The 24,199-nt window shown below is 37.8% G+C and overlaps 2 protein-coding genes across 6 annotated transcripts in view; both read left to right on the top strand.

Annotated features, from left to right (window-relative positions):
• Positions 1–4,082, top strand: part of cabp1b (calcium binding protein 1b) — a 38,126-nt gene extending 34,044 nt beyond the window's left edge. For all 5 annotated transcript variants that reach the window (XM_048181021.1, XM_048181022.1, XM_048181024.1 and 2 more), the window contains one exon: positions 3,043–4,082. In XM_048181021.1, the coding sequence (XP_048036978.1) occupies positions 3,043–3,068 (26 nt within the window). In that variant the 3' untranslated portion in view covers positions 3,069–4,082. The remainder of the gene's footprint in view (positions 1–3,042) is intronic.
• Positions 4,083–7,880: 3,798 nt separating this feature from the next.
• Positions 7,881–22,936, top strand: gpat4 (glycerol-3-phosphate acyltransferase 4). Its single transcript, XM_048181020.1, has 11 exons — positions 7,881–8,038; positions 8,494–9,033; positions 19,670–19,739; positions 19,833–20,115; positions 20,630–20,704; positions 21,828–21,917; positions 22,056–22,149; positions 22,239–22,354; positions 22,458–22,513; positions 22,602–22,687; positions 22,772–22,936. Exons 2-11 carry the CDS (start codon positions 8,866–8,868, stop codon positions 22,934–22,936), a joined length of 1,203 nt encoding a protein of 400 aa, XP_048036977.1. The 5' UTR covers positions 7,881–8,038; positions 8,494–8,865.
• The last annotated feature ends 1,263 nt before the right edge of the window (positions 22,937–24,199 follow it).

The following is a 24,199-nucleotide window of genomic DNA, read 5'->3' as shown; positions in this document are numbered from 1 at the left end:
AAACTTCACAGACACATTCAGGGGACGCCGTAGACTTATATTACATCTTTTAAAAAGACGTTCTACGGCACCTTTAATTTCTTTTCAAAACCTTTATTACCCCTCACTGGCCCCAAATTGAATAGTGTGTGTCTTTAGTTACACCTTGCTAGTACCGTATTGGACCCATTTTGCCTTAATTCTTCATGGTAGAGATTCAACAAGATGCTGGAAACATTCCTCAGAGATTTTGGTCCGTATTGACATGATATCTTCCCACAATTGCTGCAGATTTGTCAGCTGCACATCCATGATGTGAATCTCCCGTTCCAGGACAACCCAAAGCTGCTCTATTGGATTGAGATGTGGTGACTGTGGAGGCCATTTGAGTCTAGTGAACTCATTGTCATGTTCAAGAAACCAGCAGTGTTGGGGAAAGTTACTTTTAAAAGTAATGAGTTACAATATTACGTTACTCCCTAAAAATAATTACCATCATGTTCAGACAGCGCACACAACAACTCTGCACTTACTCCTGATTTCTCACCATGAGGACAGGAGAGCTGTCAGTCAATACAAGTAACTTGCATTACTTATTTGAAAAAGAAACTCAGATATTATTGTACAGTAAATGTACAAGCATTTACTCATTACTTGAAAAAAGTAATCTAATTATGTAACTCAAGTTACTCGTAATGTGTTACACTAAAAACCAGTTTTAGATGATTTGAGTTTTGTGATATGGCATGTTATTCTGCTAGAAGCAGCCATCAGAAGATGGGTACACTGTGTTCATAAAGGGATGAATGGTCAGCAACAATACTCAGGTATGCTGTTGTGTTTATGCTCAATTGGTATAAGAGGCCCAAAGAGTGCAAAGAAAATCTTCTCAACACCATTTCACCACTACCACCAGCCTGAACTGTTGATACAAGACAGGATGGATTCATGCTTTCATATTGTTTACACCAAATTCTGACCTTAGAAATTGATATTCATCTGACCAGGCAATGTTTATTCTAGTCTCCTATTGTACAGTTTTAGTGACCACGTGTGAATTGTAGCCTCAGTTTGCTGTTCTCAGCTGACAGGAGTGTCACCGATGTGTCTTCTGCTGCTGTAGCCCATATGCTTCAAGGTTCGACGTGTTGTGTGTTCAGAAATGCTCTTCTAAACCTCGGTTTTAACAAGCAGTTATTTGAGTTACTGTTACCTTTCTATCAGCTGAACCTGTCTGATCATTCTCCTCTGAGCTCAGGCATCAACAAGGCATTTTTGCCCACAGAACTGCCGCTCTCTGGGTATTTTCTCTTTTCTGACCAATCTAGAGATGGTTGTGCGTGAAAATCCCAGTAGATCAGCAGTTCTGGCACCAACAACCGTGCCGTTCAAAATTACTTAAAGGTGCCCTAGATTATGTTTTTAAAAGATGTAATATAAGTCTAAGGTGTCCCCTGAATGTGTCTGTGAAGTTTCAGCTCAAAATACCCCATAGATTTTTTCTTATTAATTTTTTTAACTGCCTATTTTGGGGCATCCTTATAAACGTGCCGATTTTATGCTGCGGCCCCTTTAAATCCCGTGCTCTCCGCCCACAGAGTTCGCGCTTGCCTTGAACAGTGCCTTAACAAAGTTTACACAGCTAATATAACCCTCAAAATGGATCTTTACAAAGTGTTCGTCATGCATGCGTCATGCATGCGTCAGATTATGTGAGTATTGTATACTGTTATATTGTTTACTTCTGATTTTGAATGAGTTTGATAGTGCTCCGTGGCTAACGGCTAATGCTACTCTGTTGGAGAGATTTATAAAGAATGAAGTTGTGTTTACGAATTATACAGACTGCAAGTGTTTAAAAATGAAAATAGCGACGGCTCTTGTCTCCGTGAATACAGTAATAACCGATGGTAACTTTAACCACATTTAACAGTACATTAGCAACATGCTAACGAAACATGTAGAAAGACAGTTTACAAATATCACTAAAAATATCATGTTATCATGGATCATGTCAGTTATTATTGCTCCATCTGCCATTTTTTGCTATTGTTCTTGCTTGCTTACCTAGTCTGATGATTTGGTTGTGCACAGATCCAGACGTTAATACTGGCTGCCCTTGTCTAATGCCTTTTATAATGTTGGAAACGTGGGCTGGCATATGCAAATATTGGGGGCGTACACCCCGACTGTTACGTAACAGTCGGTGTTATGTTGAGATTCGCCTGTTCTTCTGAGGTCTTTTAAACAAATGAGATTTATATAAGAAGGAGGAAACAATGGAGTTTGAGACTCACTGTATGTCATTTCCATGTACTGAACTCTTGTTATTTAACTATGCCAAGATAAATTCAATTTTTCATTCGAGGGCACCTTTAAATCATCTTTCTTCCCCATTCTGATGCTCAGTTTGAACTTCAGCAGATCATCTTGACCATGTCTACATGCCTAAATGCATTGAGTTTCCCTGTGATTCGCTATATATATATATATATATATATATATATATATATATATAACAATTCTCTCTTGAATCGATTTTGAGCTTAGTTTTTAAAAGCAGATAGCACTTTGTGCTTTAGAAACAGCCGTACTCTGCTTGCTTCCAATTCCTTACACACACCACTTGAACCTTCTATAAACTAACCATTTATAAAGTTTAAAAAGTTTGAAGTGAATTACAATGGTGTTTGCAATGGGCTGTTTACATTAATCTTGCCTCATAAAAGCATTCTGAGGTGCAAATACATTTTCAGACTCAGCCGAATGCATGAGCGCTCTTCTTCGTGAGCATTTGAGTGTGTGGTTAAAAACTAGCCTAGAGCACCATCTGCTGTTCAGAACTAAGCTCAGAAACAATTCAATAGAGAATCACAATGCATTCGGAAAATCTCAGAATCGATCCATATATATATACACACACACACACACACACACACACACACACACACACACACACACACACACACACACACACACACACACACACAGTTTATAGGACCTTTTGTTAATTTGAGAATTTCAGTGTTAAATTCAACCAATTTCTGGTCTTCCTTCTTTCAGAATTTGTGCGAATGATGTCTCGCTAGAGGAAAGGTGGACGAACCCCATCAAAAACCGGATCTCCTGTGCTCTGACATAGGGAGAGGAGGATAGAGGAGGTGAAGAGGAGAGGAAAGATTATGATGAAATGGGAGCAGCCTCACAAGAGGAACTTCTGAAATATGACCTCTGACCTCAAAGCACAAATGAAAGAGCTGCACTATAGCCCTCCATGACAGCTTTCATGAAGCCAACAGTGGGAATGAGAGGATGCCTCACTAATACTGTGATATATATTTGTGTAACAGGTTTTTTTACCCCATAAAAAGCCTGCGAGGGGTCTGATGCAAAAACCGCCCCGAGAGCAACCTTTCAAAAGAGCGAGCGATCAAACTTCTCAGCTAATAAGCATCAAAATATCCAGTACTATAATTTACTGGCATCTCACACCTGACAGTAGGGTGCATCAAACTGCAATAACATTGCTGTTTCATTAAGCTATTTATTAATATTTGTAAACTGTAGAGAGATGAGTGTGTAGAGTTTCCCTTTAAAAGACTCTGGCTGTTTTACAGTAGCCTATGATATATTAGATTATCACAAAGATTTTATTTTATATATCAATGTACTGGGAAATGCTGGAAATCTTTGCTATCAATTATTTGCTATTTATTGTATACATCGGACCTATGCACTACTGTATGTCTGGACATATTTTTTGAAATGTTGAGAAAGATTTGCCATAAAGAACTGCCCTTGTTTGCACATTGTCTTGCATGAATGCTAGTGCTGATACAATTATGAGTCAACACAGCGGAGTAGCCTACCGTAAGCATACTTTGTGTAGTTTTGTCCTGTATTTAAATGTTGCGAGTTCAGTTAACAGATGAGCGTCTTTGACCTTAATTCACTATTTGAGAGTGTGTGTGTGTGTGAGAGAGAGGTTGGATTTCTTGTATCTTATTTGTGTGATTTCAAGTTTGTCTTAACTGAGTTATTCTATGCATGCCAAAACAACTTTTTGTAGAGTGTAGATTTCATTAAAGAGTTGTGCAATCAAAGTGTTTGTTTTTAACGTGTATTCTTCAAACACCAAGATTAATAAATGGTAATGACTCACATGTAACATTGCAAACTCAAACGATAAGTCATACATATATAGATGGTGCAATCCATTTTTGTTTGTTATAATATATTTTATTTCAAATTAAATAAACTAGTTACGTCGAGCCACGTGTTTGTGTTACCTGATGATGCATATAGTAGAGTTCCAGCTCCAGCATCTGGCCAGAGATGGTTCTGCAGTATGTCAGGCATGTATTTCAACCTTAGACTTATTTTAGACTTATGAATGTCAGTTTCACAATGCTTTCAGTAATAGGAATGAAATATTTTTTTTTTGTTAGAAATCCAGATTGGAACATAAAAAAAACACAAAATTTACCCTGATTGTAAGGAAAAATTTGCTGTATAAACATTCAAAACATAAACTCCTAAGCACAATTTTCACAGTTTCACTAGATGGTTCAATTTATAGTGAGAAAATATGGAGAATTCTGTTAATTTTGTGTCATGAACATTCCCAGCTAACAAAAATAAGCTCTTAGAATGTTTTATTAACATTCCCATTAAACTTAGCCTGGATGCCAGCCGAACTTAGCTCCGCCCACAACATTTTAAGGTCGGGGAGTTCGGTCTGGACTCGATCCATAGAGGCAGAAACTGTTCGGACCAATCACATTGTCAGGGCGATGATTGACAGATTATCACCAGAAACGTAATCAGCCACGTCATCAAAGAGCGCTTGGGGAGTTTGATTGACAAGCGATCTAACCAATCAGAACGCCGCATCCGCCATTTTGTCCGACAAAGCAGTCAGGAGTTAGAAGATTAACCTCGGTGGAGTTAAACTTGAAAAATTGTGCATATTGACGTCTTTTCGCGTTTGAAACAACATTCATTCTCATGTTCATTCATGTTTATTTGATGCTATAAATGGACTAGTTGGAAGAGATGATCGGTTCACGAGCCTCTTGAGCTGAGGCGCTACAGCAATCTGTCACGATCATGGTCACAACCCATTAAAGAGCCACAAAACGGTTTTTATTGTTTGAATTTTTTTAATAACTACACAGTTTGAAAGCTGGGACTTTGTTTAATATCATAAGTAACCTGCTCTGTCTCGTCTGTCGATGTGTTGTCAGTTTCCTCTTTGCTCCGCGATGTATTTTCCACTCTGTGTGGCGTGACAGCGCTATGGCTTGTCGGACAAAGCAACAGTAACTAAGGGGGGCGGGTCTTTGCGAAAGGTCAATTAGTTTACAACAATGATGGCTGTTGAAGAACTGAGATGTGTAGATTCCGCCATCGCGTCCGTTATAGAAGATATCGACAGCGCATTAATTTTAAAAAAGGAACAGAGGACCGCGATCAAGGCATTTGTCGATGGGAAAGATGTCTTTGCCGTCCTTCCTACGGGATTCGGCAAAAGTTTGATTTATCAGCTGGCCCCGATGGTCGCTAAGAAGAGTTCTGTTGACAACTATGTCGCTCAACATAGGTCACTTACTCTGTAGCTCTGATTGGTTGTAGGTCTATCCAATTGAGGTCTTTCCTGGATCGGTTGAAATACGCCCCCATAATCAAAGCCCAATGGAGCAGTATCAGACTCGTATTCGAACTAGAATTGAGTATGACCACGTCAGGCTACATTAAACTGTTAGTTCACACAAAACTGAAATTTCTGTCATTAATTACTCACCCTCATGTCGTTCCAAACCCATAAGACCTTCGTTCATCTTCAGAACACAAATTAAAAGTGGGGTATGTTATTTTTCAACAACGCTGTTGGACATTGTTGATATTTGAAATCAACCCAAACCCACCCCTCTCTTCATTGCTCCGCCTCCAAAACTCACTCTCCAGTCCTAACCACCCTGCTCCGAGTCGGTCTCAAACCCCGGCCCATCAGCTGCTGGCATGCGTGGCAAGTGCACTGACAATAACACTAAACACTGCATTCTCTAGCGGTCATCAGTGTGCAGTAGTTTAACTGCTCAACTCTCACTATCTGGCCACTGTTACACACGCAATACGAGAGTGGGTGTCTGTGTATCACAACTGATGTGCTACAAAATGCTTCACGAAAAATAAAGTGCAGTTGATGAACGAACGACAAGGAAGCACAAAAAAATGAACGTACAGTACACAAGAGTAAATACAAACAAGAGTTTGTTGTTAATCAGCAACAGCACAGCAGCTCCAGACAATCAATGACACTCAAACCCAGTGTTACTCACATGTGAAGCGGAATCAAAGCAGCCTCCGCGTCTGTTTTCAGGCCTTCCCACTTAGCTCTCTCCAGCGCTGGAAAGCGTTTCTAATATTAACACAGGTCCTATAGCGCTTGCCCAGTCAAAAACCTTCATTCCAGTGATATTCTTTTGAGCTCTTTCGTATTGTTTAATTTCTCTTTCTGCCTTTTTTTTTCAAATCTCCCTCTTGCTCGTTCTGTCTCCTCGACCGTCATACGCCCCCTAATGCTGATTGGTTAGACGTTTGTTGTTGGTGTTGATCCGACTAACTTCCAAACAGTGTAGTTGAAAAAATGGATACCCCGCCTTTAAGATATTTTGGATGAAATCCGAGAGGTTTATTAATCTCTCATAGAAAGCAACGTAATTACCACATTCAAGGTCCAGAAAAGCAGTAAAGCAAAACAAAACAAAAATAACGACTTTATTCAACAATTTCATCTCTCCCCTGTCAGTCTCCTATGCAGTTTACGTTGTATAGACAGTGCAGGCTTCCTATACATCACTCTGACGCACATAAAATATTTTCGTCGCTTCATAACATAAAGGTTGAACCACTGTAGTCACATGGACTATTTTAATGATGTCTTTACTAGGCCTACTTTTCTGGAACTTGAATGTGGTAGGCTAATTATGTTGCTTTATATAGGTGATATTTGATCAAAAATATCTTAATTTGTGTTCCGAAGATGAATGAAGGTCTTACGGGTTTGGAACGACAATGAGGGTGAGTAATAAATGACAGAAACTTCTCTTTTTTTTTATTTTATTTTTTTGTTTTGGTGAACTAAGCCCTAAAGTTATGAATTTTTTTATTTATTTTTTCCCCCTGAATGTTTTTAAACGTTCAAAACGTCCAGTTTTTTTAATTAATTAATTACCAAAATTAATTGGTTTATGTGAACGTTAGAGGAACATTCCATTCTAAAATTTTGAAAATGTTATGAAAAAGTTATTTCTGAATGCTTTCTGAAAGTTCAAAACATCCAGTTTTTTTTTTTTAAATGCTTTAAAAACGTTTTTTTCTTTTTTCTTTTGCTTTCTTAGTTATAAAATCCTCCAAACATTCCCCCGGGAACATTGCGTCTATTTATTTCATTACAAATAAATAAATAAAATAAATAAAAAAATTGATTTTTAAAATTCATAATTCATATTTTTATGATGGATTACTGGATTGGATCATGGATTTTCAGAGTTTAATACTGAACGGTCTGAGCAAGAGTAAATCAATCAACTATATATAAATAAATGCATTTATGGTAAGTTTACAAGACAAATGTAATACGAAAAGTGAACTGTTAATTTTTAAAAAATAAATAATTTTATATTACACTTTAATACAAACAATCTAAGAACAGTATTTTAAACAAAATAATATTTGTAACAAAATATTATTAATAATGCAGACGCCGCTGGTCTGGAATCAGCTATCCCAGTAACTATCCATTCCCGAAACACGACCGCACATAGAACAACTGCTCGGAGATCAGCGGTAGGAGGGGCAAACATCCTCAGCCAATGTCGAAGCAGCCGAGCCCACCGGAAGCGGAAGTTGCGGCAGCCGAGCATCGCGCCACTGCTGATGCTCTTAAACTTGTTGCATAATAACAACAACAGCAGCGTCTCACGTTGCTAAAATGTCAAATTAGAATTTTAATGAGAGGACAAATCAGCATTTAAACGCTATCTTCAGGGAAAAGGTCAGTATAAACAGCGGGTTTCATACATTTAAAGACGTTTGGGAGTTTAATTACGTGATTAAAAGGAAAGCTGTTGATAAGCGCTTTAGCATCCAGTCACATACATCTGCATACAAACAATGTTTACTACAACTGCAGTTTTAATCTATTTATGATTCATTTAAGATCTAATTAACATTTATTTCAGATGTAAAGATGAAGAATATGCTTTAGGTGTTATAATATAGATATTTAGCTTTTGGAGTGCTGTTCAATTGTCCGTTACAATCTATTAAATACTCATTACAGTCGTTTAATCGTGTCTATCAGTACATTTCATTACTTAGAATATAATTCTGCTTTAGATGATTAATCTAAAAGGAGGAAAATGCATATATCATTTTATTTCTTAAACAAGTCTGAATATGAGCTTATTTTAACTCTTCTTCATAAACATTTTCCCTCTTTTTTTCTAGATATGCCAGAAATGGCAGTGGACGGTGATGTGAGACCATTTCAAATAGGTCATTGATGCAGAAATATTCATCCCAAGAGACTGTGAAAGGAGGAAAGATTGAATATTTATGCACATTTATTTATATTTCCAACACTTTAGTCTCATTCAGGGTTTTGTTAACCCTGACATGTCCCGCAGACATGTCTTTAGCACCCTAAGGTGTTAATTGGATGGATATGGATGTAAAATGATCATTTTTCCCTGTATGCCCATGAAGGCTGTGTTTCAGCGTAGGCTTCAGAAATTGAGGCACTATAGAGTCGTCCAGCACTCTGTGTTTAGGTAATCCCGTCACTTTTAAATCATTCCTTCCCTGCGTCTCTTGGTCAAGATGGAGTCCTACCTCTTCCCCTTCGACAGCCTGATTTGTATGCTCCTGGGCATTTCCTTCACGGTGTGGTTCACCCTTCTTCTGGTGTTTATCATCGTACCCGCAATCCTCGGCGTGTCCTTCGGGATCCGCAGACTGTATATGAAGTCGCTGATCAAGCTTTTTGAGGTGAGTGAGTCCATTTATAATGCTTATCTCATGATTAAATTATTGAACAAGAGTATCAGTGAAAAGTTAAACCAGGTCTGTTTGTAGTGTAAACATCTCACAAAATAAATTGGAAGGTCATTCAGGGAGTCTTTTGCTCTGCGTTTTACTACTTAGTTCAGTGTTCAGCACTCTGTCCCTTCACTGAGGATGCCAGAGGCTAAATTGTGAACATACATTCACGATTGACTGAATTAGTAAGTCTGGAGGGTCTTTCTGTCATTTGACTTTGCCTCATTTTAACCTGTGCTGTCACATATTCTTTCATCTGCAAAACTTTATAAACAGCGTGCATTGTTGTTGCAGGACTCTGGCAGTTTGTGTCAGTTCGAAGTGGTTTTGTAAATGTGTGAACTTCATGGTGAGGTTGTGAATGCCCCAAGTGCCCAATTTAGTGTCTTTTTAGCCACATGAGAGAGAACTTGTTTTGCTTCAGATCATCAGCGTGTAGCTCTTTGCTTGAATTTACATGAAAATAGAAGCCTTAAAACATATAAGGTCACTGTTGTGAATCCCACATTGATGGATCAGGTACACTACCATTCAAAAGTTTGGGTTCAGTATGTTGTTTTTTTCCCCCCTCTTGAAAGAAATTAATTCTTTTATTCAGCAAGAAAGCATTAAATTTGCCATTTAAAGCAGAACTAAGTAACTTTTTTTTTACCTTCATAAATCATTTTCTGAGTCCTTACAATGGTTAATTGACTTGTAGTGGTGTGTTTGAGGCGTGCACTAACCCCCTCTGGCACGTCTACGCCAGAAAACAGCACTTGCAAATTGAGCTGCATCGACCCGACACAAGCTCGCCTCATGTTCACGTTCACGCGAGAGTGACAAAATGCTTTACGGTAATTCAAAAACAGTGTATATATTATGACTTTATAAGACAATTTCGAAAATTACCCAACTCCATCGAGACTTCTTGTACTGTATTTGCAAAACTACTGCGCTGGTGAGCGTTGTAGGCGTTGTAGTCCAGAGCTGCGCTTGGAGTATTTACGATAGTGTGATTCACTGAAGGAACCTGTAGGGGGAGCTTCGCAAATCTTACTGAGTTCCGCTTTAAGTAACAGTAATGACATTTATATAATTAGAGGTCGACCGGTTCATCGATTTTTTTTTTTTTTTTTTTTTTTTTTTTTTTTTTTTTGCCGATTAATCGGCACTGATAGTTGATTGATGGAACAATCGGTTATTGACAAAAATCCATACCGATAGTTTTTCCGGTTGCGTGCGTTGCTGGAACGGTTGAAAAGGGTGCGCAAAGATTTACGCACATGTTTCTAGGTTATAGCTAAAGAAACACATTTGGCCTGTAATATTTTAATTTTCAAATTATTTTCTGTAGAATTTGTTCTGTAGAACTTCTCTTTTTAATATATTCATATTTATATATTTATTTCATTTTGGAAATTTCAGTTCAGTATTGTTTTACTTGGAATGTTATGTTTGTTTTTTATCCATTATCCATTTAAAAAAAATATCGGTTGATTAATCGGTTATCAGCAAGTACGGCCCAACCTAGTTATCCATATTGGTAAAATCCACTTTCGGTCAACTTCTGTATATAATATATATTCATTAAAGGAGGAGGAGGAGGGAGGGTCTAGCTAGACTCTGTTTTGTTTGACAACACTTCGAACGTCAACAGGAAGTTACTCCACCCAGGATCGCTTAGAGTACCTTTAATTGAGCATAATAAAAAAAAAAGTTAAATAATAAGGAATATTAGAATGATTTCTGAAGGATCATGTGACACTGAAGACTGGAATTAATGCCTTCTGAAAATTCAGCTACACCATCACAGCAATAAATGAATACATATATTAAAATTGAAAAGTTGTTGTAATAATATTTCAGAGAATTACTTTTTTTGCTGTATTTTTGAACAAATAAATGCAGCATTGGTGAATATAAGAGACTTTTACAAACATTAAAATATCTAACCGACCCCAAACTTTTGAATGTAGTAAATTTTGTTGAGGAAAAAAATTATTCATAGATGGATTCTGAGCTTTTTCAGGTGATTTTGCATCAATACGTGTTCACTTATGAATTAATTTAGAGGCACAGTATGTAAGATTTTTGGATTAAAATCCAAAAACCACTAGAACAGTGTTATATATTTTGTTGACTTGTGTACTTGCATTATGCCACGTGTATCCAAGAATGTTTAAATCCAGAGTAATAAGCAATTTTAACCAGTACCCGCTCGTTTCTCATTATCAATCGCTCCAGCGGCCTTGTTCAGCTCCCGCAGCACTCGGCCCTGCTCTGCTTCATACTACAGTAACGTTAATAATCTCATCCATGAACATGATTTCTGCCCAAGTCCCGTCGGATTCTTTTCCACAGGCTGTGAGGTAAAGACGACACGAAAAAAAAAAAACTACATATTGTGCCTTTAAGTAATTCCTAATTCTTAATTGGAATAATGCACATTTAGGCAATTTAGTAGGTCATCCATGTGTTATGTGCATACAGAAAATTGTTCATAGTATGCATACCATATCCTGTAGAAATGGAAAGTAGTATGTTAGTATACTGCTATAGAAATAACCCAAGTCCTATTGCATGTTTCCATTCAGAAATGGAGAAACAGTGGCCTGTTCTTAAAGCTTAAGGATTCTCATTTTGGAACTGACAGCAAGTATGAAAGGTATCACATACTTTTGATAACATGAAGCAAATCTCAAGGCCTAATGCATGTTTTAATGCAAAAGATTTGCCTTACACTTTAATTTGAAACATTGAGGTGTATCAAGAATCACATCATAGACGTTGGAACAGGGGGGGCGGAGGGGGCGGCCGCCCCCCCTCCCAGCCTGACCCCCTCCACCCCCCCCAACCCTTTTCTCCACCCCTCTAGGGGTCAGCCAGCTGTTTTTTTCGTTCAGTGGCTTGATATTACCGGTATGAATTTTCATGTTCCAAAATGTTGTGAAAATAAAACGGCTCGCCCTCGTTCATTTCAGGGGTTCTATTTAATTACCATTTGTGCATTTCATTCATTGTGCCTTGACACCAGTTCAAAACTGAGTCCCAAAAGTCCGCGTAAGAAGCATAAAGCCTCGTTTACACTGCACGCGTGTGCGTTGCATTACGGCTCCGGCAAGGTTTTGTTCCGTCTTATGAGCGGTGTCAACTCACACCAGAAGCATTTCAGAAGCGAAGCGGCTGGATTCCCGAGACCACGAGATTTGCATGTCTGACGTTTTTTTCATTTATTTTTTTTCGTGTTTTTAATGGCTAAATTGTTATATTTTGTCCGGTTTTATTGTGTTTATTGCTATGCCATACTTTATTTTGCTGTAGCCATACAGATGAAGTTAATACACTTAAAATTCCAGTTATGGACAACAAAAACAAAGAAATTTCAAGTTTTTCAACTTCGAATCTCTTGTCGTCAGTTTCTGGCATCGTAGTGATGCGAAATATGACCAGGAGTTTACTCAGGGTGATTATTTTGACTTTATTTGGTATTTGAGCTGCGCGTCTTTGATGCGGCGTCCGTCAAAAATAGGCGAGGCGCCTATCTTTAGCGAAGTGGCGCGGCGAGCCGCTTCTGGGACGCTTCTCAAACGCACCGCGGCGCGGCTGGTGTAAACACGAGCATTGACTAGAGTGGCAGCGAATCAGCTCCGGTAGCCGCGTCGCAGCCGTAACGCGCCGCACACGCGTGCAGTGTAAACGAGGCTTAACACGTACAGACTCCATGTAGGCCTATGATTCGCTCTTTTGTTGTTCTGTTTTCTTTCAGGATCAAAAATATAACAAATGAAAGCGTTTATCTGTATTTCCGACTGATGAGAACTATGCATATACATTCATAAATCAGTCAATTTTGTATTTTATTATGAGATATTTTATTCTAATGTGATCAGTGACTCAAGCACTGATGGACCAAAGAGCGCGCATTTCGACATTTGCAGTAAAAACTTGAAATATAAATTCTCAGAAAATGCATTTAATACCAATATATTGAAACGTCTGTTTATATGCTCCATTAATAAAGGAGTCCAGACATTGGAAAAATATTAGTCCACATGCGTTTTATATTTAATATGAGGGAAATAGACATGCATGCATGCGTGACACAAAAAAAAATCTTTAACTTTTAGGTAGCAAATATTTTTTAGTAATTCTGTCAATTACACTAAGGTTATTACATTGTCTGCCATATATTTGCTTCTTATTTATTAAATACGGGCAATTGATTGATAAAACTTTGATCAAAATTAAGATACAATTTATACAAAACGAATATCTTTTAAAAGAGTTTTATATAAAACAAAAACTTAATGAAGTCGTCAAAATCATGTTTTACCAAAAACAGCGCCGTTGCTAGGAGGGCGCCAGCGCCTCTGCCTTTCAGCGCCTATGCCTCGCGAGTGGATGATAGCCCTGAAGACGCCTAGCAATGATATACCTTTAGTGGTAGTATACCTTTAGTTAAGTTATACCTTAAGAGTCTTCGTAGCGCGCTAAGAGACAATGTTATCGGGAAACGCAGCCCAGGTATGATGCGTTTCATGCGTAATGGAGATTCCAAAGCGCTCTTCTTTGGTCAGAACCATGGAGAGCGATCGCGGATAGGTCTGTCCTATGCACCGAAACTTTTAACAATGCAACAAAATATTTAAAGAGCATCAAGCTATTAAAATCTATATTATGCACAGATAATATAACAGTAGGCTATATTAGTCAATATTTTTTTATTAGGTTAAGCAGTGATTGGATAACGTTTTTTTTAGTTTATTTAACATTTTTAATTTAAGGCCCATCCAAAACTGGATTCCTGGCGCCGTGCCTGGGCCACACTGAGCTGTGCTTAACGCCCACAGACGTGAAAGTGACCCCCCCCCCCCAAAGAAGAATCCCGCCCCCCCTCTCACAATATAGTTCCAACGTCCCTGAATCACATTGTGATTTTTTCGCAATTAAAATCTAATCATTAGGTGCCTAAATATTCCTAATTGTTGCAACAATTTGTTTGCTAAATGCACGTCAGTGGGAGCTTTGTGACCTTTCCTTCGGTTCCACTCTCTCTCATCCATCTGGACTGATGTAGTCACTATTTCGGGCCATCTCCAGACTCCCTAAGAATATCCAGATGGCTGTTTTCCAGTGACTAACTTCCACTTACTCTGCTGTCCTGTGACCCTGAACAGGGGAGCAAAATTTGGTTTGACAAGCAGCTTGACTGTTCACTCTTTCCTCATCCCGACCGTCTCTTCCGCAACTCCCTGAGTCACAGCATCATCAGCGAACACGAGAGAGTCACTGTTTACTTTTACACAGCGTATGGACATCTTTCCACACTCAGTGCTCAGCTGCTGTCCTTGCTTGGCTAATCCACTTTAATGATCCCTAAGGGGAAATTCAGATGCTGCAACATCAAATGTTGAGTGCACATGTGCACATACATGTGCAGGTATAGATAAACAAGGCAAAATATGGCAGATATTGACAAGTATCCCGCAGATAAAATGTCTTAAATTCAGTTGAATCAAATGTAAGGTTGTAAAATGTCTTAATTATCATTTAACTTTGGGTGGAAAAACAGGATTTTTTCTTTTCTTTTTTTTTTTTTTTATTGGGATTTTGATTACACTGTATCTGACATTTAATTTCAATGAAAACGCTTGTAGCTTCTCACTTCTTCTTCTCGCCCTGTCACAGGTAGCAAAGACTAAGAACTTCATTTAACACATTCAGTATAGATTTGACTAGTATTGGCACAATAATCTGTTTATTACCTTTCATTAAACACATTATTTTTGTATCAAGTACATAAACCAATTTCAATGTAAATGTATATAAGTTTGTTTAATTAAGTAAAAGAATCTGAGATAGATGATTTATTTTGAGATATCTTGAGTTTCTGCATGGACATACAATATTAATCTTTATTTGTGCAGGTCTTATTAAAGATCTCAAATTTGATTTTTAAAACTATGCAGATGCCCTGTATTTAGTTCAGTGTGATGTGGCAGATTAAAGACAAACCAGTTCTTTTAGCCTGTTCATTTCAATCTGAACTGATTCTTTTGAGTCAAGTGCTCTAGTTTCAGATAGGTTTTATAAGCCAATTTTCCACCAAAATTACCCAGAACAATTTGCGCTTGAGTGCTTCAGCAGCACAGCGTTTTTTTCGAGTCATGTGACTTGGACTCGAGTCAGACTCGAGTCATGAATTTGATGACTTCAGACTCGACTCGACAAAATGTACAAAGACTTGCAACTCGACTTGGACTTTAACATCAATGACTCGTGACTTCACTTGGACTTGCGCCTTTTGACTCGAGAAGACTTGCTACTTCCCATGAAAACCTGTGGAAAAAAAAATGTTCACACGGCTGCGCCGCTCTCAGTGTATCTGCATCTGTGAAAAAAATGTGCACCACCTGTATGCATGCAGAGAGCACGCGCGCTGCCTGCACCACATCCAATCACTGTAGTCCCACGTTGGTTTGATTCTACAGCATCTAAGCAGGCACATTGAGCAGTCCTTGGGAATGTCCCCGTTTTATAGCTCGTTCAAAATAATCCGCAAATACATTGCAAAAAAGCCCGACCAACACACAGCAGCCTGTTGGTTATCGGAGCAATCGTGTAGTAATTATATTCACCAACAGAGGGGGCCGTGCAGCTACACTGTCACTGCTACACTTGGTCGCGCGCGCGCCGCTACTTCATGAAGAACGTAACCTGGACCAGAGCAGAGCGCCATTATCATCAATTATCAAAAGAAACATCGCTATTGGTTTCAACTTTTAAGGTAGTAACATACTAACTATTCATGTTAAATTAAAGTAATACGGTTATGTGTTTTATAACAGGGCTTCAACAGGGTGCTGGATTGTTTTGGACAATTTAAACGTCCTCAGTCACAAAGCAGCAATTTCCACACACGTCTTAACTCACGAGGTGAAGGTACACTCAGATATGAATAAATAAAACAATTATAATAAAATAATAATAATACACTTGCAACTTACTTAGTGTTTAAAATGAGTCTAAAATGCAAAATAATAGTTAAACGTTTAAAAAGTTGTAATTTCTGTACAGCTCATGAAAATGAAAATATTACATTCAATAATAAATGTTAAAAATATTTGTTAAATGCCATTTTATTTATCTTATCTCATATTTATGTTGTTTTAATTTTGTAATGTGATTTTTCAAAATAGTGTAATACTTTTTTTTAGTTAGGCCTGGCTAGTAGTGTAATAGTTTTTTGGTGAATTGTATTAAAACCAGACCAAAAATCCTAATAATAAAATTAATTCATAATTATTATTAATGTAATGATATAGGGAACCCATATTTACCTTTCAAGTTATCTGTACTTAACTATTTAAGTTAATTCAGTGAAAAGACCACATTACCCCATTACTCAATTGAACTGAGGGACTCACTTTCCTCAAATCATTTGAGTAGTCTCAACTTATTAGGGTTTACAGTGAACAATTAAAAAACAAAAACCTTCCTAAATGTATTGTCCCCTTTTTATTAATAGTTAATAACAAATGAGATTTTGGTGATATTTTGACCACTCAAATAGGAAATGTCCCCGGTTTCCATTTCAGAAATCTGGTCACCTTATTTTATTGATGACATGTTTAAGTTAGCCCTAAGTTTAGGCTAAAAGGACCCATGTCTATTTGAAAGTGAAACTGTTTTGCAATATGAGGTCAATACAATACAGGACTGAAGCTGCTGTGCATTGTTCTAGTGCAATATGCTGTTGAAATACAAGCATTTTTTGTGAAAATTTAAATTTTCTGTTTTTTACTGTATTTGATTAATGTCATTGTATAAAAAGAGGTTTAAATAAATACAAATCTTACAGACATACATGATTTGTATACATTTTATTTCTGTGGTAAGAGGACTTGAAATGACTCGAAACTAAAATGGTAGGACTTTGGACTCGACTTGAGACTTGTTGGCTTTGACTTTTGACTCGACTCGGGACTTGCCTCATCTTTGACTCGACTTGACTCGGGACTCGAGGGCAAAGACTTGAGACTTACTTGTGACTTGCATAACAATGACTTTGTCCCACCTCTGCTGGCTGCGTTTACACTTGGCATTAACATGCGACCTGTATCTGGATGTTGTCCACATACGCATTGAAATGACAAGTGTAAACGCGTTTGTGATCAGAAGAATGTTATCCGATCAGCGTGTCCTGGTTCGGAGGTAGTCGAGGACGCATTGTGGTCGGATCTCAGTGTAATGTAAACGCGATCCAGCCATCGTATCTACATTCAGAGGGCGACGTCATTTAAATCCCCGCCCAGTTTCTCCGCGTGGCTGTCAGAAAATAATGGACAGGCGCAGTTTTGACAAGAAAATAAAGTTCTTTGAACTTTACAATAAACGTCTGTCTTTAAAACAGTTTATTTAGACTTACATGATACCTTGTGTGTCATTTTTCATTTTAATTGTGCAACAATATCTAAACGAGGCGATCGCGTAGGCCTATGTTTTTATTGTTTCAGTTTATTTCCAATATTGCATGCTTAACTTAACTTGATGTGACTTGTTTAACATGATCTACTCAGTTATTCTTCAACTCTGGTTTGTATTTTTTCTTTTAAAATTTTTTTATTTGATTAAAGACTGGAGATTGCATCGGAAAGTAAAGTAACTATAGTGAGTGAAAGCAATAGGACGTTGTTTAATTTGTATCGTCTTATCTGGTGTTGTATAGCCTACCCTTGTTTAGTTCTAATTAATGTGATGTGCATTCTTTTATTTCTTTAATTCAAAGTGTTCAGATTCTGCCGTTACACACAAATAATACAAATGCTTGCGTGCTCCTTTCAATCATGAAATGCATTGAAATATTTTTTTTTCACCGTACAAGATTAATGTTGGGAAGCTTAAATTTGTAGATTAAGCTCTCTATTTGTGATCGATTGTACTTTTGTGGAATAAATCACAAAAATTCCATGCTGTTTGCACTGCATTGATAGAGGCTAAAGTGAAAGTTGTTTTAACTATGAAGCCATTTGAAGCGTCTGCCTTTGAAACGCGCCTAATTTAAATATTTGTGCGGGAAACAGAAATTCGATCAGTTATCCAGATACAGAGGCCACTTAATGTGATCAAATATAAATGCAAACCGTGTCCTAATTGGCTAATGATCTGATTCTCCTTGATCGGATCACGGTGATCGCATATTAATGCCAAGTGTAAACGCAGCCACTGTTACTTGTAACTGGTTTCGCTGATAATTTGTTTCAGAATAAAAATGTCATCCATTTTGTCCCGTTCTCTGCTTGTTGATGTCATTGTACAGCAAGAATGTTGTGACAGTTGGTCGGTGTTGTATTTGTCCCGCCCCTCATCCACTCTGATTGGACAGCGGGCTAAAAATTGACAGTGATAAGCCCAGCGTTTTACTCAAAGTTGAACATTCTTCAACTCGAGGCGACCAGTAAAAAACACAGAGTGTTCAGTGCTTGAGCGTGAAAGATGCCTCCTTACTCTCCTGGCGTTTAAAAAAAAATGTGGCACTCCCATTGAAAACAATTGGAAAAATATGCTAGCCGCTAGAAAAAATGCTTTGGTGGACACCCGGCCTAAGTCCAGTGACGTAGGACTGTGCGTGCCTTTCCAGTTCCCCCTGCATTTCGTCCACCAAATATAAGCTTAATAAAGCCTGAACCTCGTCGTCGGTCCATTTGTCGTATTTTTAAACTCCATTGTTGATTTGAATAGTAAACAACTCTTATTGCACACACCGCAACAGACTTTTAAAAATAGTGGTTGAAATAAAATGCTGTGTGAAGTCAACCAATCAAAATGTTGCGTGAACTCAATCAATCAGCATGTTCAGCGCCCAAGTCCCACCCTCGAAAGCTCCTGAACTTTGGAAAAAGTACTACCTTGTGAGCAGGGACTTTCTTTTTTTTTTTTCCCCGGAACTTCATTTAGACCACTGATTCCTGCGGTGGAGAAACGCACATTCCTGACTGAATCGCCATGAAGAACTTGGTTCAACAGAATGATTCATTCTAACTGGTAATTCAGTGCTGATCCATTAATTAAAAAAAAAAAAAAGCCTGTGGAACTGTCAGTGGATGGGGTGTATGGACTCATGAGGTTTTCAGGGGCTTTGGCTGAACTCCAGGTCTCCACAAGGACACACGGATCAGCCGTTGTTCTCTCCTCCCCGGTGGCTGTATCTCTGTGGAACTGGCGCCCTAAAGGCTGTTTATCGCTTGAATGTTGTTTGTTTCCCCATCCTCATGACAGCTGTATGAGGTCTCTTGGGGTCTCTGACCAGCCTGCCATTGGGGATACAAAATAAATGTTAAAAGGGAGTAACAAAAGGACGATTAAGTGATGCAATTAACATTTTATGACTCATGTAATGCGTTTCATTATGGAATTACATCCACCATCACCATAACATGATTTTGCCCCTTTAATTTGGACAAATGCCACAGTTTGTAAAAATTATCACTATTTTCAGGCTTTGTTCCTGTGATACTACTGTGGACACAGCAGGATACTGTTTTGAACTATTACAGTGTGCGATTTATCTCGTTTGTCTGAATAATTCCCATTCTTCTTTCAGTGGGCGACCTTAAGAATGGAGCGAGGAGCCAGAGAGAAGAACCAGCATCTTTACAAACCCTACAGCAATGGTGAAACGCTAAAAAGATCATTCACATGAGTTACCGCCAATGTCATATCTTTGACATCGTGGTAACCCTGCTCTTTTTTTTTTTTCCCCACAGGGATCATTGCTAAAGAGCCAGCGTCCCTCGAACAGGAGATCCAGGAAATGAGGCGTGGCGGTGCAGAGCCCGAGTTTGACATGTCTGACATCTTTTATTTCTGCCGGCGAGGTGTGGAGAGCATCGTCGATGACGAGGTGACCAAGCGCTTCACAGCGGAGGAGCTGGAGTCCTGGAACCTGCTGACCCGCAGCAACTACAACTTCCACCACATCAGCACCAGGCTCACGGCGCTCTGGGGGGTGGGCGTGCTCATCCGCTATGGGTTTCTACTGCCACTCAGGTGAGATCGATGGATACCGCATGAATGCTTTGTGGACGGATATGGATGGTTATCGCCAGAGTAGTGGTTTTCAGATGGGTCTATTCAATCAAGTCGGGTATGATGAACTGGCTCTGAAAAGCTATCGCATTTTGGTTTCTTGCTTACAGAATTATTAGCAAACAGATGGAGCCTAAGTGAGAAATAGTCGATGTTCTGTGTGGCCCGATTCCAAAACTTTAAAACAGACGGGACTGTAAAGGTTCACTGATTTTAAACTGTCAGCACTTTTCAAGGCATCAGCAGTTTTAAGGCTTTTAGGTGCCCAATGCTAAGTGCTCAAGGTTAAACGGACACCTTATATTTTTATTCAAAAGAAGCATGCCAAAGAAATATGCAAATCACCTCAGGCTGTTTGTAATCTGCACTAGACCAATATGTTTACTCTAATGCAGACATAATGTTTGTGCACTGATTGTGTTAAGCTGTGTCCTTCTTAGATTTTGCTTAACATTTTCTGTGTTGCTCCTAACAGGGTCACGCTTGCTTTCACTGGTGTCGGTCTTCTCGTGGTTCTGACGTCAATCGTTGGCCTGTTTCCAAATGGAAGGTATGTCTCGGTACACTTCTGAAGCTCTGAGGCTGTTGTTTTGGGATTTAAATACTTGGTTATTACAGCATCTAATCATTGTATTTGTTTAGACAATATGTAATGGGTAATTTACAGTTGCAAAATAAACCCCAACAGTGTTAGGAAATGGACAAGGGTTTATTTTGACTGTATATAATTCCTGATTTAATCCTATTGCACAGCAATTTACCAAATCAGTAAATGTATGCATGATATATTCTGGCCAACAAAGGCACAAAAAAATTGATAATTGATATACACTACTGTTCAAAAGTTTGGGGTCATTATTTATTTATTTATTTTTTTGCAAAAGATTTATATTTCAAATAAATGCTGTCCTGTTTAAAGAATCCTGAAAAGGTGTGTCAATGTTTTCACAAAAATATTAAGCAGCTGAAGTGTTTTAAACTGTTATATTAAAAACAAATGTTTCTTGAGCAGCAATTCAGCAAATTCGAATGTTTTCTGAAGGATCATGTGACACTGAAGACTGGAGTAATGATGCTGAAAATTCTGCTTTGACATCAAAGAAATAAATTACATTTTAAAATGTACTAAAATAGAAAAGTTATTTTAGATTGTAATATTTCAAAGTATTACTGTTTTTACTATATTTTTTTTTTTTTTGCCATCATTGGAATAAATTAGCAGTTTTCTATTGTAATATATTATAACATGTATATAATTTACAGTATTTTTGATCATAACTTATTCCAAAAACATTTAAAAATCGTTCCGACCCCAAACATTTGAGCAGTAGTGTAAAATTCGATCAAAATTCAATCAGAAAATGTATTTTTACAGGGCACTGTTGATTTGAGTGTGAGATTGTAGTGACAATAAACTACCTCTGCTATGTAGCAAATTGGAGGGAAAAATACAGTCGAATATACAGTTCAGCATCATTATTCAGAAATATTTGACAGCAGAATGTGAGAGAGACCTGTATAATAATAATTTAGATCTTATTACTGAAGTCCAACAAATTCTAATTGTTAAACACATGCATACATTGGCTAATTGATTTAAACATTCTCAAAGACCCATTAAGTCTCTTGTTGCATGTAAATGTGGTAAATGTTTTCTGTGCTCTAATGTGCAGAATGAAGAATTATCTCAGCGACAAGGTTCATTTAATGTGTTACCGGATCTGTGTAAGAGCCCTCACGGCCATCATTACCTATCATGACAGGTATAGACACACAAACACTTCCATATTTTCAGTATTAAACACTGTTAGAGCTGTCATGTTATTCTATGACTACAGCTACACATCTTGCTTTATTTTCCATATTTCTTACCATCCACTTCACATTTTTTACCCTTCAAGTGAGAATAAACCCAAAAATGGAGGAATCTGTGTGGCCAATCATACCTCACCGATCGACGTCATCATTCTGGCCAGTGACGGATGTTATGCTATGGTAGTGTGATGTTTGTGTTTATGACTTTGGTTCAGTATTTATATTTAATGTAAAATAAGCGATTAATGCTGTCCGTCTGTGTGCATCAGGTGGGTCAGGTTCATGGTGGTCTGATGGGCGTCATTCAGAGGGCGATGGTGAAGGCCTGCCCTCACATCTGGTTTGAGAGGTCTGAAGTGAAGGACCGACACCTAGTGGCCAAACGGTAACATTGCATTTACTTCACATGCATCCACCTCTCCCAGTGTTTGCTTGCAATTACAATTTGAACTTTTCTGTTAGTCACAAATTCAAACAATTTTTTTTAGATTAAGTGACCACGTTGCAGATGAAAGCAAACTTCCAATCCTCATATTCCCAGAGGGTGAGTGTTAAAACTCCTGTTTAAATTACCATTTCATAGTGAAGTATGTATGTGGAATAAATACACTTTTTTTTTGTCATTTCTGAAGGAACTTGTATTAACAACACTTCAGTCATGATGTTCAAGAAGGGAAGCTTTGAGATCGGCTGCACAGTTTATCCTGTGGCCATAAAGGTAAGAGCAACCTCCTATTTATATTCTACGTCATCTTCATTGTTATTAAATGGCTTTCAATTTCTCTGGCTGTTGTTTTGGCAGTATGATCCTCGCTTCGGTGATGCATTCTGGAACAGCAGTAAGTTTGGGATGGTGAATTACCTGCTGCACATGATGAGCAGTTGGGCAATCGTGTGCAGCGTCTGGTACCTTCCACCAATGAGCCGAATGGTGAGTGGTGAAGCTTCAAAGGAGATGAAAAAGTAACATTCAAAAGTTTGGAGTCAGTAAGATAGATATATATTTATTTATTTAAAGAAACTTTTTATTCTGTATTTTTTTACCCCCCAAAAAAATTCATAATCAAATAACTCCACAACCAATGAAGTAATAACACAAAATAGGTATCATTTTAATGTTTAGAAACTCAGCTTTTTAATGCATCCAACCATTTTGATTAACTCTTAACAAGTGCTGATTCGTCCCTCTAAAACAGAGTGTACCTCAGGCACTACCTAGCTGTGAAAAAATTAATAATAATATTTTTCAAAACTACTGCTTTTGATCAACACAAAATAACAGATTCTCACAATTAAAATGAGTCCAAAAACGACATAATCCATAAGAGTTACGACACATAAAACTCCACAGGCGCTGACTAAAAACAAATACGTAGATTTCATGTGGCGTTTTCATTTATAACTTCATGAATCATGCTCTGATTGTGGAAAATGGCACATCATTATTTACAGCGGATTCTCATTATTAAAATCCAAAAACATCAAGCATAATCTAAAACATAGTCCAAAACGTCAACATAATCCATTGCATTGATCATGAGATTCCTTTTGAAGGAATTTTAAAAATGCCCATTAGGGGGCGTCAAGGGCTAAACAAAAAGGCTAGCTTGGTTTCAAATGCTGTAACTTTTGATTACTTTTTGCTATCACCACAAAATTTGATCCAGATGTGATCTCACATGTAGGGGAACTTTACCAAAAAAGAAATGTCCTCCTACCTTATTTCTTTTCTGAATGAGTGCATGTCAAATCAGAAAGATATTTAAAATTATAATAATTTTTTTTTTTTTTTTACTTTTATCAGCAGTTTCTCAGCATGACTATGTTTGAATGTAATGGCAATTTATATTTTCTAAAAATGTTGTGTTCTATCAAACAGTACCTACCTTTTGACTCTCCTTGCTATAGTTTTGGAGTTATGAGTCTTTACTTTTGTGTATACATAAAAAAAAAAAAAAAAAAAATTCTAAAAATGCCTTTAAGGTGTTAAATTGATCCAAAGTGACACTAAAGCTAACCATATTACATGCTAAGCTACTTAATGCTAATGAAGCTCATGGTTAACTTGATAGCTGAAGAGCCACATTAAAGAGAATGACAACTGGTTAGCATGCTAAGCAATTAGCATGCTAAGCTAACTAGCATAAGACAACAAACACAAGCAAGGTCACATTCAGAGACTAATATATCGGGAATGGTAGCGAATATCAAAAATCCGTTCAGTCATTTC

The sequence above is a fragment of the Megalobrama amblycephala genome, linkage group LG2, assembly GCF_018812025.1.
Source record: "Megalobrama amblycephala isolate DHTTF-2021 linkage group LG2, ASM1881202v1, whole genome shotgun sequence".
NCBI classification, from domain to species: Eukaryota; Metazoa; Chordata; class Actinopteri; order Cypriniformes; family Xenocyprididae; genus Megalobrama; species Megalobrama amblycephala.
Note: the sequence above shows the minus strand (reverse complement) of the source record. Positions and strands in the feature narration are given on the sequence as shown.

Coding starts and splice junctions, on each gene's coding strand:
- gpat4 (XM_048181020.1), top strand. CDS start 8,866: ATGGAGTCCTACCTCTTCCCCTTCGACAGCCTGATTTGTATGCTCCTG. Junction 19,740..19,832: donor TTACAAACCCTACAGCAATG/GTGAAACGCTAA, acceptor TTTTCCCCACAG/GGATCATTGCTAAAGAGCCA. Junction 22,688..22,771: donor TTTATCCTGTGGCCATAAAG/GTAAGAGCAACC, acceptor TTGTTTTGGCAG/TATGATCCTCGCTTCGGTGA.